We start from the raw sequence: 22,806 nt of genomic DNA, 5'->3' as shown, positions 1-22,806 counted from the left end.
AAGCGGAATCACGTGGCTTGTGACATCAGCCGTGACGTCGGCAGGCCTGCGCGCAGCCGTAACCGGTGTAAAGAAGATGGTGCTCATCAAGGAATAGTAAGTACAAGTCTCGTTTTTCCACCTTTCCAGCCGAACGTTTTTTTTCTCGCGAATTACACGCAGTGAACGTTTATCTGCTGGCCCTCGGCCGCTTTCGGGGGGTAAAATGCGGACGCGCTGAGATGGACTCGCTCCCGGGAAGTGCGCGAGACACCGGCTCGCGCGTGAGGCCCAGCTTTAGCCGCGCCAGCACGTAGCTTTAGCACGCTAGGCTAAGCGAAGCCGCTCGCCATTCATTTTCAAGGAGCGGCGCGTTAGCACGCGATGCTATTCGCTGTTAGTTATTAGCCGTCAAGATTAAACGGGACCAAATCTGTTAGTTCCCTCAGACCGAAGATAACCAAATAGTCACTGATTTACACCAGTTTACGTTTACAGAAAGTATCTGACTTTAACGCCAGCGGGTTTATTATCACAAAACTGTCACTTTGTAGTAAAAACTCGCTTTTTTTTAGTGATTTTTCTTTTTTCTTTTCGCGGTTTATGTAAGTGGGGCATTTTTAATGACAGCGAACCCGTTTGACACTTCAGCAAATTTTGCGTAAAGTACGTCTGAGTAAAACTTTTCAGATTATACGCCAAAAAATGCCTCGGAAATATCACCGACGTACTATATCGCACTAATTTACTTTATCGTTTTAATATACACAGAGAGATCTAAAGTTCTTGTTTTAAACCCGTTAACAGGTTGGTCTATATAATTGAAAAGTGTTTAATGATCGTGATAAATTACCCTCTGGCTTGACAACACGCTTGGTTCGCCTTGTTAACCACTTAATCTAATTATATTCACTCGTGTGACTTGGTTATTTTTAGGCATTTTCTGTTTTAGCCGTTCTTTGATGCATCCAAATTGTCGGTTTGACAGGCGACTCCCGTTTAAATGGGCCTGCCCTGCAGTTATTCATTTCCAACCTGTTCTTCTTTCCTCGCAGGTTTTATCTTTCTGTTCTCCAGGGATCTAGTTATCACATTTTAATTAGGTTCTCATCTGTTGCACAGGACATGACATGCCTGAAAACAGTAGCTGTATAGCCTTTAATCTGAGAGATCGGATCAAGATTATGTCACAATGTGCCGCCTTATGAAATCCAGCACCTTTTAACCTTCTCTGAAGGTTTGGACTCGGGAGCGTCCACCCTTTAGGTTCGCAAGAGAATGCAAATGTGGCCGATCCTAGTCGCGTTGAGAAGCAAAGCGGCAGGTTTGCATGGGTTTCTTTCCAGAGTACTCGCTTCCGGCGTGTCTCCGCTTGGTTTAAATGGTCGAATGCAATAGAAAAACTCAGTCTGTTGTAAGACCTCCGGATTTCTGAGTCACTCGGCGGATAGGAGAGCATTGCAGCCTCTTGAGGTTTACGGAGGAGTTTCCGTATTAAGGAAATGTTGAGTAATATAGAAACCGATGTCTGTTTGTCGTTACAGAAGTTTATATGGGTGAAATCTGTAGTGTTTTGCATGCATGCATGCATATTGATAATTAAGTTTTTTTTTCAGGATTGACTCATAACAGGGATTGACTTGAGCAAAGAGCAGAAATTGATTTGTCGCCTCCTTTCATGAGCATTAAATATTGTGGAAAAGCCACGTTTCAAATCAAGCTTCCGACGACACGAGCAGTGAATGTTGTTTGCATTCAATAAAAATAGTTTTATTTATAAAAATGTATAGTATCTTGATAGTAGGTAGGAATTTTTACCTGTAGACTAATACATGGTCACCATCCGAAACCTTGCGCGTTTGGGAGTAGGCATGTCACAATAATTTTTTTTTTTTCTGTTCAATATATTGCCACTTCAATAACTGCGATATTGTCATTTTAAGTCCATTTTATACCACTGAATGAATGTACAAGCATAATATAACAGCGTAATAATGCTAGAAGGTCTAGACGCTTTCAATTGACGGCAAACATCTGATTCTTAGAAATATTTTTATTATAAAAATACGTTATAGAATTCGAAAATGCAGATCTGTGATGTGAGATGATAAAATATGAACATATATAATAAATTAAGCATTACCTTGTCATGATAGTGTTTTATAATTTTTGCAGAAAACTGTTAATATTTATATTCCTTAAAATATAATCCTATTATAATCATACTGTACATCTATCTATCTATCTATCTATCTATCTGTCTAATATATATATATATATATATATATATATATATATATATATATATATATATGTGTGTATGTGTATATAAATATGTGTGTGTGTGTGTGTATATATATATATATATATATATATATATATATATATATATATATATATATATATATATATATATATATATATATATATACACACATATATATATATATATACATACATATATATATACATATATATATATATATATATATATATGAGTAAGCTAACCCTGAAACATAACCTTCTCCAGAGCAGGTTAGGATCAAGTTGCTATGGCTACTTACTTTTAAACCTACCCCAGTATGTCACATAACCTGCTTTCTGGAATTCCCTCCAGGATCATCATTTACTTTTTACAGCAGTGTTTTGTGCATATGCTCGTAGGAGAGCCAGTGGCTCACAGGAAGCCAGGTTTACTTTTGAGCTGATCTCATTTCCTCTTTCTCACCCCAACTCAACAATTTGAAAATCCCCCAGTATGTCATTCACAGTCATTGAACTGCGTTATGTGCGTGCATTGTGTTTCTGAATATTGCGAGAGATGCGCAAGTCACACAGCGCCACACGGCGAGCTCTGTTTTAGACTGATAACTTATTAAATACATTTTTTTTTTTTTTTATTTAATAACGAGGAATAAGGAAACGAAATGTCGGTGACCGTGCAGTTTCGCCATGTTCATTCATAGCTGTTAAAGAAAAGATGCCTCTTAGCACTCTTGACATAATTTTTTAATAAGGGTTTATCACCCTGCAGTTAAATTTTGTTGTGGGCTTAGTTTTAGAGTTCATTTAAAAACATTTCTAATGAGGAGGAAAAGCCTTATTCGCGTGTGTGTGTGTGCGCTGAGGGGAATAGCAGGTGGAAACTAATAATAATAATAATCTGAGTTTTCTGGGGTTTAATATAGTACAACATAACATAAGTATAAATATAAAAAATGGTTACATTTTAATTAGTCAAACAAAAATAAAATGGACAAAAATCTGTCATTCTTTACGTATTTAAAATTGTTGTTTCAAGTTTTTCCACTATTAAAAACAGTAAACAAGTTTCCCCCAAATTTAATTGGTCTTTTAATGATTGCAATTTTGCATTTTTTTTTTTTTTTAAATAAAGGGGTTTCTATTAAAAATTGTAAAAAATAAAAATTTAAAAATTTAATTTATAAATTTATTTATTTAGTGGTTAGTTCTTAAAATAGTTCTACTATTATACTATCACATATACTATCTGGCACAATAAAAGCAAACGTTTATTTTGACAGGTTGCCGTGACTATCTTTACTTTTATTTATATTATATATATATGTATGTGTGTGTGTGTGTGTGTGTGTGTGTATATATATATATATATATATATATATATATATATATATATATATATATATATATACACACACACACACACACACGTCAAGATGTAAAGTGAATATCTTGCACATGAAGTGACTCTCAGAGCAGTTCTGGAGACGTTTATGTATATGTATGTCCTCACTGAGACGACAGATGCTGAAATCACTCAGAGCGTCACGCACTTCAGTTTATGTAGTAAACAAAGCTGTGCGTCTTCTCCATTCATTCATGAGTCCCACATATATGACAACATATATGATTCATATTTGAATTGTTTTTCCTGCTTAATATTTACAGATACTAGTCCATAAGGCAAAAGTGTGTGTGTGTGTCTGTGTATATATATATATATATATATATATATACACACACACACACACACGCCATTCTGCCACATAAATATAGTGTTTCATTAATATATCATTGGTGGAATGTTATTTTTAAGACTTTATTTTTCTGTACTTCTTTTATTGTTGTTTTTTTGTTTGTTTTTTTAATAATTGTTCGTATATTTGTTTTCTTTCAGTCGTGTGGTCTTGCCATGCTCAGTGGAAGAGGTGAGTTTTAAGTCATAATAAGTTAAAGTTAAGGACTGTAAATGCGCAGCATCACTTTGCCCTTGAAAGCCAGCAGAGACCTTCCTTTCCTGTGGTTTAATAATAATGCAGATGTGTTATTAGTTCTATTAGCGGCAGCCGTGGAGTCAGACGGCTTCATCTGAAATATTTTTCTAGAATCCAACATCACAACATTCGCATAAAACCCAGTGTTTTGAACTAGTCTGGCATGTCGAGTATTTGATCAGAGCAACAAGGACAAGATAAAGCATGTCATGCATGTAGAACACGCTCGCCCTCAGGGAACATTTGAGTCTCATGCTCTTCTGAGAGAACCAGACTTGATACTTGCTTGATTGACATTGTTTGATATTTCGCATTTAGGATGCCGTTGATTCGTAACATGCGACGCACAGTCAGACTGGTGCTGTGAAGTCCTTTTGCAACCTGACAGCTGTCAAGCAGACTGTTTTTAAGTGATCTGAGTTGCAGATGCCTTCATATGTGATACAAGGATCCTCTTTCAGGAAAAACACACTCTAGGGTTCTGTTCCAGAATTTTCTGGTTTTACTTATAGTGCATGCACGTTATGGCGTCATATTTGCATGCATCGCAACAAGATCTCGCACATATATAAATCTCTATGTTTATATGTGTGTATGTTGATATGTGCTAAACTAACCTTTTTATGGTTTTAAACACACAAAAACCCAAAGCCTTGCTTAACTATTCATGAGTTCTACTCTAGTTCCCTGTTTGTAGTGATGAATGAATAGTGGTTTTACTATAATGTCCCTTAAAGGCATCAATCAATCAGTCACACAATGCAAAGCTTTGTCTTCATATCTGGAACTGCTGGAAGGGACATATTTTAATTATAAGAGAGCTGTTTAATTCCACAGATGCTTCACAGATCTGAGTGCGTTTCCTATATAAAGACTTCAGGCTTTGTGAATTTATGCATTTGAGATCCACTAGTAAGAGATAAAAAAAATAAGATGTTATTTTAGTATCAGAGATATAGTAGCTTAATTCATATTCAGATTTTTTATATTTTTGAGATACATTTTTGTGTGTTTGTTTTTGTCATTTTAATATTGTTTGTACTTTTTCTATATAATTTATAGTTAAATTTCACTTTATCTTTTATATTTTAGTTAACAAAAAAATATATATATATTGTTAATTAATGTATACATATATATATATATATATATATATATATATATATATATATATATATATATATATATATATATATATATATATATATATATGTATAATTAACAAAAAACTTATAATAATATTATAAAAAAATAAAAATATATATATATATATATAAATATATATATATATATATATAAATATATATATATATATATTTTTTTTTATAATATTATTATAAGTTTTTTGTTAATGTATACATTTCAGGTAACCAGGGTTGTTATAGTTAACCTGGGGGAAAAAACTTACTTGAAGCAAAATACATTTTTAAATAAAGTATAGAAAAAGCAGAAGCTACTAAAAATTACAAAAAAAGGAACAAAATTACTAAAACTTTGAAGTTGAAATATGAGAACATTCAAAATATTAGGGACCTGGATTAAACCCTTATTTCATAGAGAGGTTCCTCTTTTATTTGGAATTGAGTTTTAATGTAGTTATGTCATCTCTTACCATCTGATCTATCAAACCTCACCTTTTTCTCGCTGCCGTTGCAGTATCAAGTTGGACAGCTTTTCTCGGTGGCTGAGGCCAGTAAAAACGAGACCGGTGGAGGAGAGGGCATTGAAGTGCTTAAAAATGAACCCTATGAGAAGGAAGGCGAGAAGGGACAATACACACACAAAATCTACCACTTAAAAAGGTACACATTTGTCGTTTTATTCTGTATGCCAAGAAGAGTCCACCAAACCTTTGTCAGGTTAGCAATTGTCTGTAATTCTTGATACTAACACCACCCGTGGTTTAGTATTGTCAGGTTTATATGACACCTCTCGAGTGTTTTGCTGCACATTATCAGATACGCATTAACACAAAGCTGTAAATGATTACTCGGGGCTTTGCTTCATCGCTCTTGTGTTTTTGCGCTCATCCAGTAAAGTGCCAGGCTTTGTGAAGATGATCGCACCAGAGGGGGCGTTAGTTTTCCACGAAAAGGCCTGGAATGCTTATCCATACTGCCGCACGAGTGAGTGGAAACCTTCTTATCCGTTATACCACACAGTCCATCACTATCATGTTTTTATTGCATTCGACAATATGTAATGAATTACATATTGGCACAGACATCATGCGTATACAGTTTTTGTTTGTTTGTTTCACAAAGTTCTCACATGTGCTGTTTGGTAAAGAACTAGGCCGGAAACGTACTCGGCGAGGCATGAATCAAAGCATGCCTAGCTAAACCCTGTTGTTTTTCGAGCAGCATTAAGTAGGTTACATGACCGAGACCTGTTGTGTCTGATACACTAAAAAGAGTGCATACTTCACTTGCATTAGGAATTGACCTCTGACCGATTTCGTAGCTGTAATGGTTTGCATTCATGTACTCCGAGTGTGTTTCAGGCCTCATTTGTTTTGGTCTGTTTTGATGTGCAAATATGAATGGTTTATTTGTGTCACCTGATTATTTTTCTTCTTTTTATTTTTGCATGCTGCTCCATTCTCCTCAGTTGTGACTGTAAGTACAAACACTAGCTGTCATCATGACTGTACACTAAACTTTAGTGCATGATCGTTTGCTACGAAACACCTGCAGTTTGTAAAAGCTGTTTTTAATTGAGTCGATGTCCTTAGAAACTATTCAGACACGCTCGCAAGCGTGTGAAAGGCATTGTGTCAGATTAAGTGTCTGTATCTGCATGTCATTGTTTTCGTCAAAACATTTGTTCGCACGTGTGCCGCCTGTCTTTCTGATAAATAATTATTTTGGACACTCATACTTCTAAGTGTGGCTTAAAGGAATAGTCCAGCCAAAAAAAGAACATTTGCTAAAGATGTACTCGCTCTTAGGTCACGTAACACTGGGATGTAGCATTACTACGTCACTTGCTCATCAATGGATGCTCTGCAGTGGATGGGTGCCGTCAGAAACGTACAAGTCCTATATGTATAATATTGTTTTCTGCAAAGAACACTTTTTCTTGTGTGAATCAGGAGAGAAATATGCAACATATCAAAGTTTATAAGTGAAAACAGTCCAAAAACCTTCTAAATTTCTCCTCAAAATCTGTGGATTTTAATATTACAAAAATACAACAAAAGACAGACTATTATGGGCAAATGTATACGCTGTAATAATGGATACGTTTCTTTGTTTGTTTTTTTGTTTTTAAACATTCGTTCCAAAGATGTTAACTGATGGACTGGAACGGTGTGGATTATCGTGATGGTTTTATCAGCTGTTTGGACTCTCATTCTGACGGCACCCATTCACTGCAGACCAATGGGGTCAGCAAGTGATGTAATTCCAAATTTCTCCAAATCTGTTCCCATGAACGAACAAATTCATCCACGTCTTGGAATGCCTGAGGTCGAGGACATTTTTAGCAAGTTTTCATTTTTGGCTGAACTATTCCTCCAAGTGTCCGAATATGTTTTGGGACCACTGTATGCGTGTTTATTTTAGTTCAGCACACCAATCACGACTCCAGTTTACCTAGAACTTGGAGTACGGCCTATTTGCTTCCCGTTTTCTAGGAACTTGTTCCCCTCCAGCATTAAAGCCAGTTTAAAAACATGCGGTTTGGATCGCTTTAAACTTGTTGGACCTCAGATTTGCCTTTTAGAAACATATTTGCATTGCATGTGCTGTTAAACCAGAGTTTAAAAGGGAACTCGTGCTGCAGTTTGTGATTTTTAAAAACGGCTTTTTATGAATGTAAACATCACTGTCTTTTCCTCAGAATGAATACATGAAAGATGACTTCATGATTAAAATTGAAACCTGGCACAAACCTGACATGGGCTCTTTAGAGAATGTGAGTGGGACGTTTCTTTTTGTTGTGTTTTATGATTTGAATGCATCCGTAATCTCATGCTCAAGCTAATGGGTTTTTTTTTTCTTCTCCCAATTAAAGGTACATGATCTGGATCCCACCACATGGAAGACGGTGGAAGTCGTGCATATCGATATAGCTGATCGATCTCAGGTTGAACCCGGAGTGAGTTCACTTTACATCAGTCTACAAATGTTCTGATATAATTTACACGCGTTCTTTGTGCCTTTTTAGTAGCAATACGCATTTTGAATATAAAGCTTGTAGTCCACCCCTGCTGGTCATCCTGTGGTCAGCTGGCACTCAAAATGTGTGTCTAATTTGCATAAACCCGCCCTCTGCTGCAAATGCCTTTTTAGTGCTGTTTTTGCATTAGAGGTCTTGGTGTGATGTTCTTATCCGCGGGTCCTTTTCGGATAAAATCACGCATTAAATGAGACCAGTGGAAGCATTTAAGGCTCATTTAGTGTTCAGCCGTTGTGCTTTTGTTAATCGCTCATGCACTAATGCTTAGCGGCTGATGCAGATAATCTCAAACTGGCAAAATCTGATTTATCCCCTTTGTTTTAATATTGCGTTTTATGTAATATTCCCTGCGCAAAAAAGTTTGAGGTCAGTAAAAAAAAAAATTGCAGTAAAGACAGAAAACGTTTTATTCGTTAAAGAATCCTGAGAAGTAAAATTTCAGTTGCCAATTCAAATAAAAAAAAAAAAAAAAAAATACTCGAATAGAAAACATGAAATTATTACTGTTTATTTTATGTATCACTTGTCATAAAATTACCCCTTTGTAATTATTAGTGCATTTAAATTCTTTGCATTATTGATTAGGTTAATACAAACAAATAACAGAACAGAAGTGTGACTTTTAGCAACTGTTTCCAGCGTGCTGTGATTTGGGACGTGCTAATCCTTATCCCGCATGCTATTTAGGCTGGCTGGTGTGTGACTTGTGAGCCGGTGCGTTACGTAAGACTGGATTAGGGTGACATGACATTAGAGCATGCGGACCATTGCCCTTCTAACCTGCATTACTCAAGGTTCAGTAGTTTACCAAAAAGGCTTCGTCTCATCTTTATCTACTGCTGGGAGACCTGAACCCGCCGTAAGCGGTAGAGTTTACAACCCATTCCGGTGCGTTTGAAGCTGTAGACATCGCCGCAGAAAAAAAAAAATCAAGATCAAACAAACTAGCTGCCGTGCCGTGCACCAGCAGACTGCGTCAAACATCAGCTGCTTTGAATAAATCCAAATGAGTTTCCGTGTGACCTCGTTCTGGCTCGGTGCCGAGTTCATGAATACGGCTGCGTCCGTTTGACCGGAGTCCAGCGTGGCGGTGTGTCGACTAGCAGGAGTGTGTTGGCTATCTGCTCCTCTTCATCTCCCGCTGACCCGCTCGCTGTAGAGGGGCTCTGAAGTGACTGCTCCTCCCAGGCCCCAGCGCTTTTATGCTTCGTATCTGTAATTAGTTAAGTGGATCAGTCCTGGTTCAGGTTAATCCTTATTCCCATATGTTCACGGTACTCAGCGCCGAGGTTTGAGAGATTAAAAGGTAGCGTAAGAGTGTGCGCACCAGTGTGAAAAGACGGAAATGATGGGAATTCCCAAACTGGAGGTGGTGGGAAGGTGTTTTTTCAAGATAACATGTATTGTTACCTTTTCGGGCACCTTCAGCAGCTTATATTTTTTCAAAAAGCATGAACTGACAAATCAAGCAGCTCCTGAGTGATCTTTATGATTTGATGTATGAAATTTTACATTACAACAATCTTACTAAGCCCAGACTTTAAGTTTTTAATCTCACTGTAGATCTAGCGACTCTCTTTAGGGATCATTTAGGACTTTATTTATTTATTTATTCATTCATTCATTCATTTATTCATGTGTTGCTCCTCTAACACACACACACACACACACACACACACACACACACAAAGCTAACTACAACTCTAGTGACTCTTGATCATTACTAGTGCACTACTAGTCAAAAGTTTGTAATTCATTTTGAAAAGGTCTTTTATGTTCCCTAACGCTGTTTTTATGTAATTAAAAATGCATAGTAAAAACTGAAAGATAATCACAATTTAAAATACTTTTTTTCTATTTATATATACTTTGGGAAAAAATGTGTATGTATATAAAAACTACTAGTTAAGAGTAGTTGACAGCAATGATCATATTAAATCAAAAGCACACATTTTTACTTTCTGAATGTTCATGGTAATTGGTAATAAATTAATTTTTTATATATTTTTTATTTTTTAAATTTAATTTTTAATTTTTTTTTTTTTTTATTTTTATTATTATTATTACTATTTTATTTTTCCCCCAAAATTAAATATCATCTGATATTGCTTCTAAGCTATTTCTAAACTGGGCAATGTGGAGAAATGTTAACTATTGGAAAAAATATTTTTAATATTTTCTCAGGATTATAAACAGGAAGAGGACCCAGCCATCTTTCAATCTGAGAAAACAGGCCGGGGACCTTTAGGACCTGACTGGAAGGTAAATTTAGTTAATTGATTGGTTTTTAAGTTTTAGTCTTTGTTTGTTAATTCAGTTCCATATGAGGCCCTTGTTTGGTTTCTCTCTGAACAGAAAGAGCTCTTGGCTAAGCCGGACGCCCCTCGTATGTGTGCGTACAAACTAGTCACCGTCAAGTTCAAGTGGTGGGGTCTTCAAACCAAAATAGAAAACTTCATCCACAAGGTAAAAACAATGACACCCATTCAAGCAAGAACTTTATATTTTATCCTCCCTCATGTTTTAATTGCATACAGGACTATATACACACACACACATAATAATAATAATAATAATAATTAGTTGTTTGAGTCGACAGTAGCTTGAGTTTTGTTGAGGACATAAAATCTGTAAATAGGCCTGCCTTTTTTAACATATTAATTATAACATAAATTGTTCATTAACACACATTGAAAATAGAAGTACAAAGCTGCTTATCAAAAATGTGTAATTTGGGCTATTTAATAGCTCCCTTAAAATACATTCAGTTGGCCTTTATGTCATACATTAATAATGTAAGATTATGTATAAATATCATACATTTCTGCCACAGTATCACAATTACTGTTACTGCAGTAAATCCACTGTAAATGTCGGTGGTTTGTGGATTAAAAAGTGTTTTTACTGCGTTGTTGTCACACAACGCTTCTCTTGTTTTCTGGGTCAGTGTTGTTAAGAGTGTCTTTAAGTCGCAGCGGAGTCTGTGGCTTGTATGGAAACCTCTTCTCCAAACTCCAAACTGTTTAGTAGTCGCGTGATCGACAGCAAACACATTTGTTCTGAGTCGCGCTCTTCTGCTTTTGGCGCATTCAGGAATTCTCGGGTGCACAAGAAACGAGAACGGATATGAGTTATCAGCTGTATTACTCGCTTTTTACTGCTGCATCTGGTCTAAAATGTAGTGCTGTCATCTTGTGAAATTGCAAATTGTATAAATTATGCTTGGCGGGCCATGTATAATATATTTTAATAGACATGCTGCGGGACACTTAAAATTCATCCACGGGACGCTTTTTGGACTAAAAACTTGTGCATATTACAATACACTACATTACATGCACAGTTCCAGATTTCACGCTAGTGATTATAAAACATTTCACAAATAATGGCTCTCAAATTTAAATGAGATGTTTTTGTTTTTTCCCCGTCTCACAATGCTTTGCGGTAACAGACTGCTTTTTTTTTTTTTCTGCTCTTGCAGCAAGAGAAGAGAATCTTCACCAACTTCCACCGTCAGCTCTTCTGTTGGATTGACAGCTGGGTGGAGCTCACCATGGAGGACATCCGCCGGATGGAGGAGGAGACGCAGCGAGAGCTGGAGGAGGTGAGAATGACATTTGCACAGAGTTATGGTCTGAAGCACGAATATTTTCCTCAGTTGCATTTGTTCACGCCCAGCCTTGGCAGACGTCTTTATTCCCAGAAGTCCAGATCGTGAAATGCAGTTCTTTCCACTCTTTTCCACTTTTTTTTTTTTTCTTTTGGTCCATTCATGGATGTTTTTCAAAGGTGAAAGGGTTTATTTTTCTGCCTGTATCTGAATATGAAATAACAATACGAAAAGAGAGAAAATGCTGATTTAAATGTCACAAACTTCTTAAACTGGTCTAAAATTGCTTTAAAATAAAATGAGAGAATAATGACTTGCCACAAATAGTTGAATTAGGTTTATTGAGCAAATATCATTGTCACTCTAATTGTACTTTTGTGTTGTTTTAGTATCGTTCATTATATTTTGGAAATATTTTAAATTTAAATGTTAAATTTCACTTTAATCTGTGTTAAAATTCTTGTAATATCCAGTCAGTAACTAGCTAAAATTTACAAAAATAAATAAAATTAAAGGAAAATATATAAAATATATATATATATATATATATATATATATATATATATATATATATATATATATACACTTTTTTTAATATGTGTAATAACCTTAGAAGTTAAAAGTTAAAAGCAAGTTGTCCAAATTGAGGCTAAAATAGATTCATTTCCATATTAAAGTGAGAACAGTAGTTGAATACCCCAACTTTACACACAATATGAAGAGAGTTTTAGTTTTATTTAGTCTCTTGTCATTAAATTTAGTCTACAGTTAGAATATAAAATAGCATCGGGTCAGTGCACCATATTCGTAATATACATTTACAGTCTGTACATCATCAGCCTACAGAGCACATCTGGACAGATTTTACAGCGTAATATGGGCGTTTATAAGCGTAATAAAACGTTAGTACCTGTGATATTAGCACCAGGGGTCATTATTTGACTATAGACGTAAAATAGTAGTCTCTGAATGTAAACCGGCTTCTGGACGTTATTGAAGGGGTTACAGATTTGAGCTATATTGGGTTTTTTCCCCGCTGGTCACCGTTGGCAGCACGCTCATATTCTCTATTTTCAGTTGTGTGTTTTTGTTGAACGCGTCCCAGCTCAAGTGTATAGTATTTGGCCCAGATTCTTTCCTCTACCCAGTAAATATGACGATCCAACGGCACACAGTCTCTCCAAACTCTGACACGCTCTGTGATCGCTTTCAGCACGCAGCCAAGAAAAACCACAAACTCCTCACTGCCTGGGAAATATCGATCAGTACATTCTCATCCAAATCCCGAAGGCGTAGTCGCTTATTAGTTTTATTCTGAAGCGATGCTTGGCCAAGACCAATAAAGTGATTCCTTAACCGTCGCTCCATCAGTCACGTTACGAGTTATATCTTTCTCCTAACCAGTTCCTCCGTAATTGCCTTCAGTTGTAAGGCTGGCATTAATAAAACAAGCGGTATATGTAGTAAAACTTTATATTAAACAAACAGTTTTTTTTACACCGCTACTATCCAGTTGCCAAGCAGAAAGTATGTATTTGGACTAATATTTGACGAATTAAGTTTACTTTGGCTTTGCCGTGCTTTACAGAAACCTTCCAGGGTATATATTTTTTCAAAACCTCTTTTATGGAAATGATGGTGAATGTTTCCAGTGAGAATTATGTCAACGTTAACCCATTCGTTGCCTCTTTGCTGACAGTCAACTGTTAAATGGGTGACTTTCTCACAAAAGCAGTTATAAATGCTCGTAACATGTCTCCTAAAAATTAGCAAAACAAAACCTATTTTTAATGAAATAGCTTGTATTTGGGGGGGAAATCTAATTACATTTTTATATATATTTTCATGTTTTTTTTTTGTTTGTTTGTTTTTTTTGCCAAAAATGCAAATCTATGGCATGCCCCTAAAATCTATAGTATGTAATGGAAATAAGTTGTTAAAAAATTGTTACCAACAATATTAAAAATATATTAAATTAAAAAAAAAGTTTTAAAAATATCATGTTTTAAGAAATATATTTATATTAATTTTAAATATTTATTTGTTAATAATTCAAATTAAATTGGTTACTTTATTGCATAAATGTAAAAATAGTGTTGGGTTTTTTTTTTTTTTTTTTTTTTTTTTTTTTGAAAATTTCTTAAAACATTCATAATTTCTCATGATCTCATCATCTGTTGTGGTCAATTATTTTAATTCCTTTTTATGTAAAAAACAAAACCTCGTATTACCATTGATTCCTGTAAAAAAAAAAAAAAAAAAAAAGAGTTGGCTATTTCTACCTGAGATAAGCTTCTCATGTTGTGTTATCGGCTATTTTGATGTTCCCTAACATTTTCCTTCCAGCTGGACGTCAGCAAGTGGCGTGAGATTGCACCTAACGACATGTTTTGTTTCTAGATGCGTCAAAAGGGGTCCGTACGAGGCACGACGGCAGCCGAAGAGTAGCCGAATCCTTTTTAGTAACACAAGGCAGGTGGAGAGACTCCGTAAGTGGTGCGGCAGAAAAGGCGGCCGCTCCGTCGCGCATTCTTTCTCACGTTCTTCTCATCCGCCGCCACCCACTAACCCATCACTTCGCTGTCTAACCGCAACTAACTTTTCTTCTGGTGTTCTCCTCTCAGCTGACGGGTGGACGAATGTAACCCGAGTTAAAGTGTTAGTCATTTCAGACAAACTCTTGGCTGAACCGCCCAATAGCGTTCACTCAGGCCAGAGGAAAATAGTGCCTCAACGGCGCAAATTGAAAGCAGGTGTTTGCAGCTCCTTGAAAAAGCCTCATCTGCAGCTTCTAATGGTTTTAGACTCCAGTTGAAAGGTAAAAGAGGGTTTTTTGAGGCGTTCTTGATGTTTAAAGCAAGTGTGGTGGCCAATGCCTGTAGCTTCCAAAAGCAGCGTTCTTCTTTCGAGTTGTTGATCTTCTCTCTAAATGGAGGCAGGTTGCGATGTTTACAGGAGCAGCTGCTGCTTTTTCCAGTGTTCTCGTCCTGAAGGGTTAGTAGAGTGCATACAAAAATAAAATGCCATCATGGCGTTCCAAACCTGCATGACTGACTTTCTTCCGTGGAGATGTTTCTGAAGAATCTCCACACTTGTTTTCCGTGCAATCAGAGCATACATTGACCACAGGCTATCAGGTTGTGAAAAAGCATCTTAAAAACGGCTTGACGGCTGTATTTTATGCCTTCGGAAACCATAAGATAGCTTTGTGTGAGCAAAATCTTCATTTCATCCATTTTGTTCGATTTTAAGCATCTCATTGCGGGTTTGAAACTTTACGTTCTTAGGATAATTCAAAAAGCAAAAAAAAAAAAAATAACAATTGTTTTAATTATTCATTGCAGTTGTGGAACTTGGTTAGCGTTTCATTTGTTAGGAAAAAATCTTAAATCTTGAAACTTTTATGTATGTACTTTTAAATGTAGTTTGATACAAAAATACAAACAAAGTCTCATTTTTTTTCCATGTTTCAGACAAAAAAGGTTTCATCACATAAAAGGTATCATTGGACTTGTGATATAGTGCAAGATTTGTGTGGAGTTTTTGCTAGTTTGACTTCTGTCCTGAATGCTCTGCTAAACCTTTCTTTGGGGTTCCACAGAAGAAAGAAACTCGTGCAGGTTTGGAACAAAGGATGACAAAACTTTAATTTCTGGGTGAAATATTGCCGAAATATTTTTGTATTGGTCATGTGGTTTTTGTCTGCTCGAATCTTATGTTGATCTTGCAGCGTCTGTAAGGCAGTTATGAAGTTGATTTTATAGACTTTCTTCTCGAGAGAGAAATTCAGCGTCTGTTGAGAGTCAGAACGGAGCACAGCCGCTTCATATTTGTGTTATTCTCCCTTCCTCTGCGTTTGGCTCTGCCATAAAACGATCTGGAAGAGATGAGGCTCTCTTCGGCCGCTCTTTCCAAGCGTCTCTGCCCAATCTTGTTGTTTTTTTTTCCTTTTTCATTTCTCATTTCTCCTCATCGCCCCATTGCTGCTTCTCTGTGCTGTGTTCTTGGTTTCTAATCACCGCTTTTTGTTTGTTGATTTTTCCAGAGTGTGTTTGTACTCCGTGAATATGAGCGTGTGTTTGTGCTCTCTTTGATTTGAGTGCATTTGTGCACGTGTGAGTGTGAAGGAAAAAAAACAAACAGCCTGGCGTTTCTTCCGTTCGCAATGTCCTAACCATGCACGATGAAAACGTAATGCGACAAAAAAAGATTGATTAAAAAAAAATATATATATATATATATATATATATATATATATATATTATATATATATATATATATATATATATATATCAATTTTTTTATTTTTTATTTATCAATTTATTATATATTTTTATTTTATATATATATATATAAAACTCGCATTAAACAGTTATTGTACAGTGTTAACATTTATATATTATCCCCTTTTTATTTAATTATATTACTTTTATATACATTTTTGCGTTTATCGTTTTTAAATGGCACAAATGGTTTTGAATAGTTTTCATTTGTTAACATGTAATACAACAAACACCATGCATTTCTTTACGATTATCTGACGTCATATGCAACCAGTTAAAACCAAGCAAACAACTAAATGCACAAAACTCGAATTAGCCTTCGTCACGCGATGGATTCGTACCTGGTTCGGACAAAAATGTGGAAAGATTTGAGTTGCATCGAAAAAGCTGAATGGTCTTTTTGTTTTCTTCTCCCTTTCTCATAGCTTCGTAAAACTGGTCAGGTTCGAGGCACCAGCGCCGCTCACGAACAATGAGGCTAAACTTCAAGAATCCAACCACGACGACAACTTGGCGAAAGACATCACCGCATCCAACCAAACCGGCCAGCGGCGGCGCAGTCCTCCACCAGCAGACTGCAGAATGACACAGTGATCAGTAGTACTGTACTCACACACCTGCCGACAGGGTGGACACACGCTTTAGATTCACGCAGGTCGATCCCGTGACTCCTACCACTTTGTTAGAAACACCAGAGTATTGCTGTACGGTTGTGTTATTCTGTTTCAGAAACAAAAACGACATCATTTCGGCAGGCATCGGACCAATTCTTTGTGTTTCCGTTTGGTTTGTATCTGTTTGTAATGGTTCTGATCTTTCTTTTCTTGTCTGTGTTTAGTCTTTCCCCCCCCCCTAGATGAAGCACTTCTTTTTGGTTCCTTTAAAATCCTAATCGCGTTGTAATTAGTAGATGGTCATTTCGTATCAGCGTAGTCCTGCCTTTCTAAGTAAAACTCGTGATGCTGCTGCACGGCGTGCGCGTTTGTGCGGAGACACACGTCCACCTCGCAAAACCTTTTCAGCGAGTGGCTTTTGCATGAGCTCAGGCATGTTTTTGAGAGGGTCTTCATGCTCTTGGGACTAAGTCCTCAGGTTCTCCTCACCAAAATCCAGACTAATTACCAGAGCAAATCGCTGCTGCTGCTGCTGCTGCTTTTTCTTATTTTTAGAGTCGCTTTAGGGCAGGCAAAGTGCTTTTATATCGCTAATCTACCTGTAACGCCCTCAGGGTTCCCACGGTCTTGGAAAATCCTGGAGATGTCAGGGAAAAATTGTGATTTCCAGGCCCGGAAAAGTCTTTTGCATACATAAAAAAAAAAAAAAGTCAAAGTTGCAATGCGTGTAAAGCGCGTTAACGTTGAAAAGCGTGATGATTCCAGTCTTTTGATGTCTGAAGTTATCTCTAAATATTTTGTTGTAGCTACTTTTCCAGGTGGATGAATCCCTGGTTACTGACAGGCGAACAGTGACTCCTTTCTGGAATCCTTGCGCATATTATGCAAATGTTACTGGCGTTGTCATGACAACAGATTTAAATTGGGTGTCACTACACAGGCACGGGCAGCAAGAGATTCTAGTGCACGAGTCTCATGGTTTTAGTGTGCACTTGAATCTTTATCGACCAGCCCTGCATACTTGCATTTTTATTATTATTGTTTTTTTCTTACAAAAACAGACATCCTGGAATGCTTTTCTCGTGCTTTGCCCAAAACCCTTCTTTAATGAAACCCTAAGGCATACATTGATATATTTTATATAGCGAATATTGCAATCTGGTTGATGGTAGCGTGTGGGAACCCTGAGCTCTGCACCCGAACGTGTGCATAGATGCCTCGACAGACGCTTAGGACAAAGAGGAGAGCGCGTTTTAAAAAGAGCTCGATATTTGTATAGTTTCTATATCGTACCGGGTCAGAGTCCTCCTCATCTCTGGCCGTCTCTTGCACCAGCTCAGATCATCCAGCCTTGCAAAAAAAAAAAAAAAAAAAGAGAGAGAGAGAGAGAGTCTGCTGTTTGCACTTGACCCGCGGTGCAGGGCTGTTTTTATCTTCTCGTTCGTTAGTAACCGGTTTTTAACACGTACGGTTCTCTGTCCCGCTCGGGATTTTTTTATCATGTATTGTGGCCAGTGCGTTAGTTTTTAATAGTCGGGCTTTCATGGACAGCTGACGGCCGGGGTTCGCGCAGTCGCACGCGAACCAGCGCCTGATGTCTGCGTCGGAGCGCGTCGTGATTGTCTAGCTAGAAGTGATCGTCTCTTAACGTCCCTCTCATTTCAAGGTCCACGAATGTTCACGCAATCATGCAACCCGTCAGGTTGGGCCTCGGCGGCACCTTCACGGCAATCAAGACGACGTTGTCACGTTACCTGCACTCCTCTTCTCGCATCCGGATGGGAGGAGTTCAGGTTTTGATTACTGCTTCTTCTTCTTTTTTTTTCTCGTATGTTCTCTAGATGGTAATCGAGCAATCGGTGCACTGACGTCTGTTCTGACATACTGTCTCGACTCTCACGGATCGCGTGGTTTACTTTTGTACACGTACATGGCTTTTAGGGTAGCGGGGACTGGGACGGGCAAGGGTTTCAGATATAACGAATGAATCATAATGTAATCGAAGCGTAACTGCACACTTGGAGAATCTACTGTTTTTCTTGGGGAATTACACAGTGCTGTTTTTCTGTCTTTTTTTTTTCTGATCGTTTGTTTGAAAAATCAGGGGAAATATCAGTGAATGTACAATGGTGTGATGATTTTTTCTTTTCTTTTTTTTTTTTGTTTTTCTTTTTTCCTGCAGCTTTTGAATTGGTTATAAAGTTAACGGTATATCTAATAAATTTCGACACCAGTCACGCTTGGCCTTTTTATTTAGAGTTTTATTTTCACTGTGGTTCTGCATGCTTTTAATGTTGTAGATTCAAGCCGACGGAAAACCTGTAAGCATCAGGTAACTTTAAAATAAAAAATAAAAAAATTTAATGTAATTAATTCAATATTCTAATTGTATAATAATTATAATAACGAAATATTAGACTAAAGTTGTTAGGATCTTAAATGCTTTATTTTATAACTTTATAAATTATAATTTTATCATTTTTAAATGTTTTATTTTATGATCTTAAATGCTTTATTTTATAATTTTTAATATTTTTTATTTATGATCTCATGCTTTATTTTATCATTTTTTTAAATGCTTTATTTAAAGTACTAGTCTAAAGGTGTTTTTTTGTTTTTAATTATTGCATCTGTAATTTGTGGTCAGGAGTGTCTCATGTGAATTTCTTGTAGTTTTTCTCAGGGCACTAGATGGCACTGTTCCGCTTTGCCAAAGAAACAGGTAACGATTTCTCATAAAGACCAGAGGGACCTACAAAATAAGTCTTATGGCTTTCCATTTATTATCCTTTTATTAGTTTAATTTCTTCAGTCATACCTATCAATAAACGGCCACTTATATTTCACCATAAAACCTCTCGGTAGCCTAATGGTTGTATCACTCCGTAGTGGGTTTGCAGGACACAGTCTAGGTTTGTTTTTTTTCTCCCTACAATTTTGTAATCACTATTCATTAAAAAGCTTTTGTTTAAAAGATAAATAATTTGACCCATGCTGCAGCAGTGAGTTCTAAAAATACATCACAATCACCGGTTACTTACAGGAAATTAACCCTGAAGACACATTCATTATCTCTGGCTGCCATTCGTCACAGCTTGAAAATGAAGCCTGTTTCATGCATCTGCTAATTTACTAATTAACTGCTGCATATTTACCACGGTATCTGTGCATAAAGGAATACGGCTCGTTTTTTTTTTTGCGCGCGAGGGATTTGGGAGTGACTGATGATTTAGACTGAATTCATATTGCATTTAAACGTAAATTGCTTAAATGTATAGCTGTGTGTGAATTAGATATCTCGCATTTCACACGTGGAGCAATTAAATGCCAGCGAGAACTGATGCATGTTTCTACAGTTTGTAGATGCGCGTTTTTATAATATATGCAAATTGCGAGGAGAAAAAAAATAATATCCCTAAATAAATAAATAAATAAACCGAAATCTATATCCGCTACTGTAGAATTTAATACCAAATGAAGATTAAATAATTTAAATAGTTTTATTAGCTGTGCTCTCGTAAAGAAAAGTATGCCCTGAGGTGTAAATAATAAATCTAGCTCTGTTCGTAAAATAGGGTATCGCTGAACGCGTGGTTTTATTATTTATCCCTTATATTATATATTAATACGTTACATACATCTCTTTTAGGCTTCCTTAAGCGAAGCCCCGCCCCTTGTGCGTCAGACCCCGCCCTGGCGCGCGAAACCCCGCCCCCTGCGCATGTGTGCCTGTGTCGGCATTGGTGAGAAATCAGCGCTGGAACAGATGAGGGAATGTCAAACTTGTTGCCGATGCCCGCGGCTCGACACATCCGAGTCGAGGATAAGCGAGAAAGCCCTCCCGGAGCCAGAAGCGTTTGATGCAACGGCGCGTGTCTCACGGACGATATTAAAGAAAATGGCGATTAATTTTTGTGCTGAATACATTTCGCACTGTGACAACAAAAGGGAGCCTGGGCTCTCCAGTTACTAACAGCGCGCGCGGCCACAGCGGCGCATCGAGTCTCCTCGCAGGACTGAACGCGCGCTCGAAGTTCTCCTCAGAGGAGCGTCGATTTAATGCATTTATCGACACTCTTTGAATTCACGTAAGTGTTTTTCATATAGAATAATTAGCCGGGATCGCGCGCATTGCATTGGAGATGTGAACATGGGACATGTGCTCCGCGCGCTGGTTTGCACTCCTCTGGATTTGTGTTGAACGACTTGGAGACGTTACGCATCGAATAATGATGTAAACGAGGAGTTTTTTTAAGATGTGCATTTTTCAGGGTCGTTGCTCTAAGGATATACAAAGAGGAGTCCGCGTTTTTACGCTCGCGCTGGAATTGAGGTACTTCCAATTGTCATCCGATCTCTTACTTTCGCATCATTAAATATTTACCAGTAAGCACATGCATGCGAAGCGTACACTTTATTATTTTCTAAATTATTGAGATGCTATTGAAAATGTAGGGTGTTTACGTTTTCTGATCGGCTGCTAACGTGGGCCCCTGAGAGACGCAAAAGAAATAGTTGAAAGTACAAAAATGCATTGTTTGATTCAGTTGTGTATTTTTTTTTATTTATTTGCAGTGACAAACAAACAAAAGGAATTTAATCCCAGTGGACTGAAAATGAACTCTAATTATAACAGTGCCGGATTTCATATGAAAGGGCCGTCGGTAGCTGTGGAGCCGCTGATGGGTCCACTAAATGAATCCCCCATGCAGGGACTCAACTTTGTCTCAAATAGAGACCAGTATGGATTCCAGACTCATGGCCATGGGGATATGCTCGCTATGGGAGTTCAGCCACAACATCAACTCCACATGCAAGGACCGTTCAACCATCAACCTCCTAACCATGAACAGCATTCACATCTGTACCAGGACAGCGTCCCCTCTTGCCTGCACGGGGACAGACACATGGGCTTCAATAACAACAACGCAGGTCACCCGCATATGTTTGAAGGAGGATTCGGTCAGCAGCTCGCAGAGGCGCAGTCGCGAGAATGCATCTCGCAGCAGCAGCAGCAACAAAGAATGGCCGCGATGCCTGAATTTCAACCGCACGGCCATCCGAACGGCAACCATGCCGTCCCGGCGCCGTGTCTTCCACTAGACCAGTCGCCAAACCGCGCCGCGTCGTTCCACGGCCTGCCGTCCTCGTCCCCTGAAACCCACAGACTGGAACATTACAGGCTTTTCCCACAGGGCAGGATGGGGGGATCAGAGCACTGTTTTCCCTGTGATCCTCTGACGGGGAATTTCGATATGACGGGATTCTCCACCGCGGACTCTTCAGAGCACAAACTGCCCTATTGTGAAACGGGGAACCAAGTGGTCGGGGGTCATTTTTCCACTTGTAATCGAAGTGGCTCCCGAGGGCCCATGATGGGCGGCTCTAAAGTCGATCAGCAGCTACCTCAGCAGAACGTGTTTTCGGACCGGTTCGGCAACCGCGGGAAAATGGATCCGGGGGTTACGGCTAGACACCACCTCATGCCGCAGCAAAGACCGGGACCCGTCGCCAGGCAGAACCCCGGTTCCCCTGCGCTCCCGCGGTTCTATCACACGCCGGACTATGTAGCCAACAGCACGGACGTTCAAGGTGGCGGCCCGATGGTTCACGTTCAGCACGGCCACCTGGACCGGCCCATACATAGACTGAACAGCCATAACATGCATCCCTTCGGGGAGCCGGTGTTTGATGTTCCCCAGCTAGCCCCTCAGCCCCCACATCACCCTCACCTCAACTCGCTGCCTTATTTGAATATGGCAAAAAGGCCACGGTTTGATCTCCCAAACGGCTCTGCTGGAGAGAGCTGCAGCCCTCTAAGCAACAGCTTACATAATCGGCCCAATCTTGAGAACCACCTCTCCCCCTCAGCTTTCCCCTCT

At 38.0% G+C, this 22,806-nt stretch overlaps 2 protein-coding genes across 4 annotated transcripts in view; both read left to right on the top strand.

Annotated features, from left to right (window-relative positions):
• The first annotated feature begins 8 nt into the window (after nucleotides 1-8).
• Nucleotides 9-19,161, top strand: pitpnb (phosphatidylinositol transfer protein, beta). Of its 2 annotated transcripts, XM_043231631.1 has the most exons (12): nucleotides 46-96; nucleotides 4,139-4,169; nucleotides 5,892-6,037; nucleotides 6,270-6,361; nucleotides 6,846-6,853; nucleotides 8,079-8,153; nucleotides 8,253-8,336; nucleotides 10,602-10,679; nucleotides 10,773-10,883; nucleotides 11,899-12,021; nucleotides 14,428-14,516; nucleotides 16,736-19,161. In XM_043231631.1, the coding sequence occupies exons 1-11, from the start codon at nucleotides 77-79 to the stop codon at nucleotides 14,473-14,475; spliced, it is 816 nt and encodes a 271-aa protein (XP_043087566.1). In that variant the 5' UTR covers nucleotides 46-76; the 3' UTR covers nucleotides 14,476-14,516; nucleotides 16,736-19,161. The 2 variants fall into 2 exon arrangements, with proteins under 2 accessions (XP_043087564.1, XP_043087566.1); XM_043231629.1 differs by lacking the exon at nucleotides 14,428-14,516 and having other exon boundaries at nucleotides 9-96.
• Nucleotides 19,162-19,198: 37 nt separating this feature from the next.
• mn1a (meningioma 1a) overlaps nucleotides 19,199-22,806 on the top strand; it is a 13,611-nt gene continuing 10,003 nt past the window's right edge. The window contains exons 1-4 of one of the 2 annotated variants that reach the window (XM_043231628.1): nucleotides 19,199-19,256; nucleotides 19,598-19,646; nucleotides 20,574-21,012; nucleotides 21,500-22,806. The exon at nucleotides 21,500-22,806 is cut by the window's right edge and continues 1,846 nt beyond it. In XM_043231628.1, coding sequence (XP_043087563.1) covers nucleotides 21,541-22,806 — 1,266 coding nt within the window. In that variant the 5' untranslated portion in view covers nucleotides 19,199-19,256; nucleotides 19,598-19,646; nucleotides 20,574-21,012; nucleotides 21,500-21,540. Of the gene's footprint in view, nucleotides 19,257-19,597; nucleotides 19,647-20,573; nucleotides 21,258-21,499 lie in introns of both variants that reach the window. The other variant, XM_043231627.1, reaches the window with a different exon arrangement.

This window comes from Puntigrus tetrazona, unplaced genomic scaffold (assembly GCF_018831695.1).
Source record: "Puntigrus tetrazona isolate hp1 unplaced genomic scaffold, ASM1883169v1 S000000397, whole genome shotgun sequence".
Classification (NCBI taxonomy): Eukaryota; Metazoa; Chordata; class Actinopteri; order Cypriniformes; family Cyprinidae; genus Puntigrus; species Puntigrus tetrazona.
The sequence above is the reverse complement of the archived record's forward strand: the minus strand, read 5'-3'. Positions and strand labels throughout refer to the sequence as shown.

Excerpts from the sequence above, each read along its gene's own strand:
- pitpnb (XM_043231629.1), top strand. The coding sequence starts at position 77 with ATGGTGCTCATCAAGGAATA. Across the intron at positions 97-4,138 it reads ATGGTGCTCATCAAGGAATA|TCGTGTGGTCTTGCCATGCT; the intron begins GTAAGTACAAGT and ends GTTTTCTTTCAG. Across the intron at positions 12,022-16,735 it reads CGCAGCGAGAGCTGGAGGAG|CTTCGTAAAACTGGTCAGGT; the intron begins GTGAGAATGACA and ends CCTTTCTCATAG.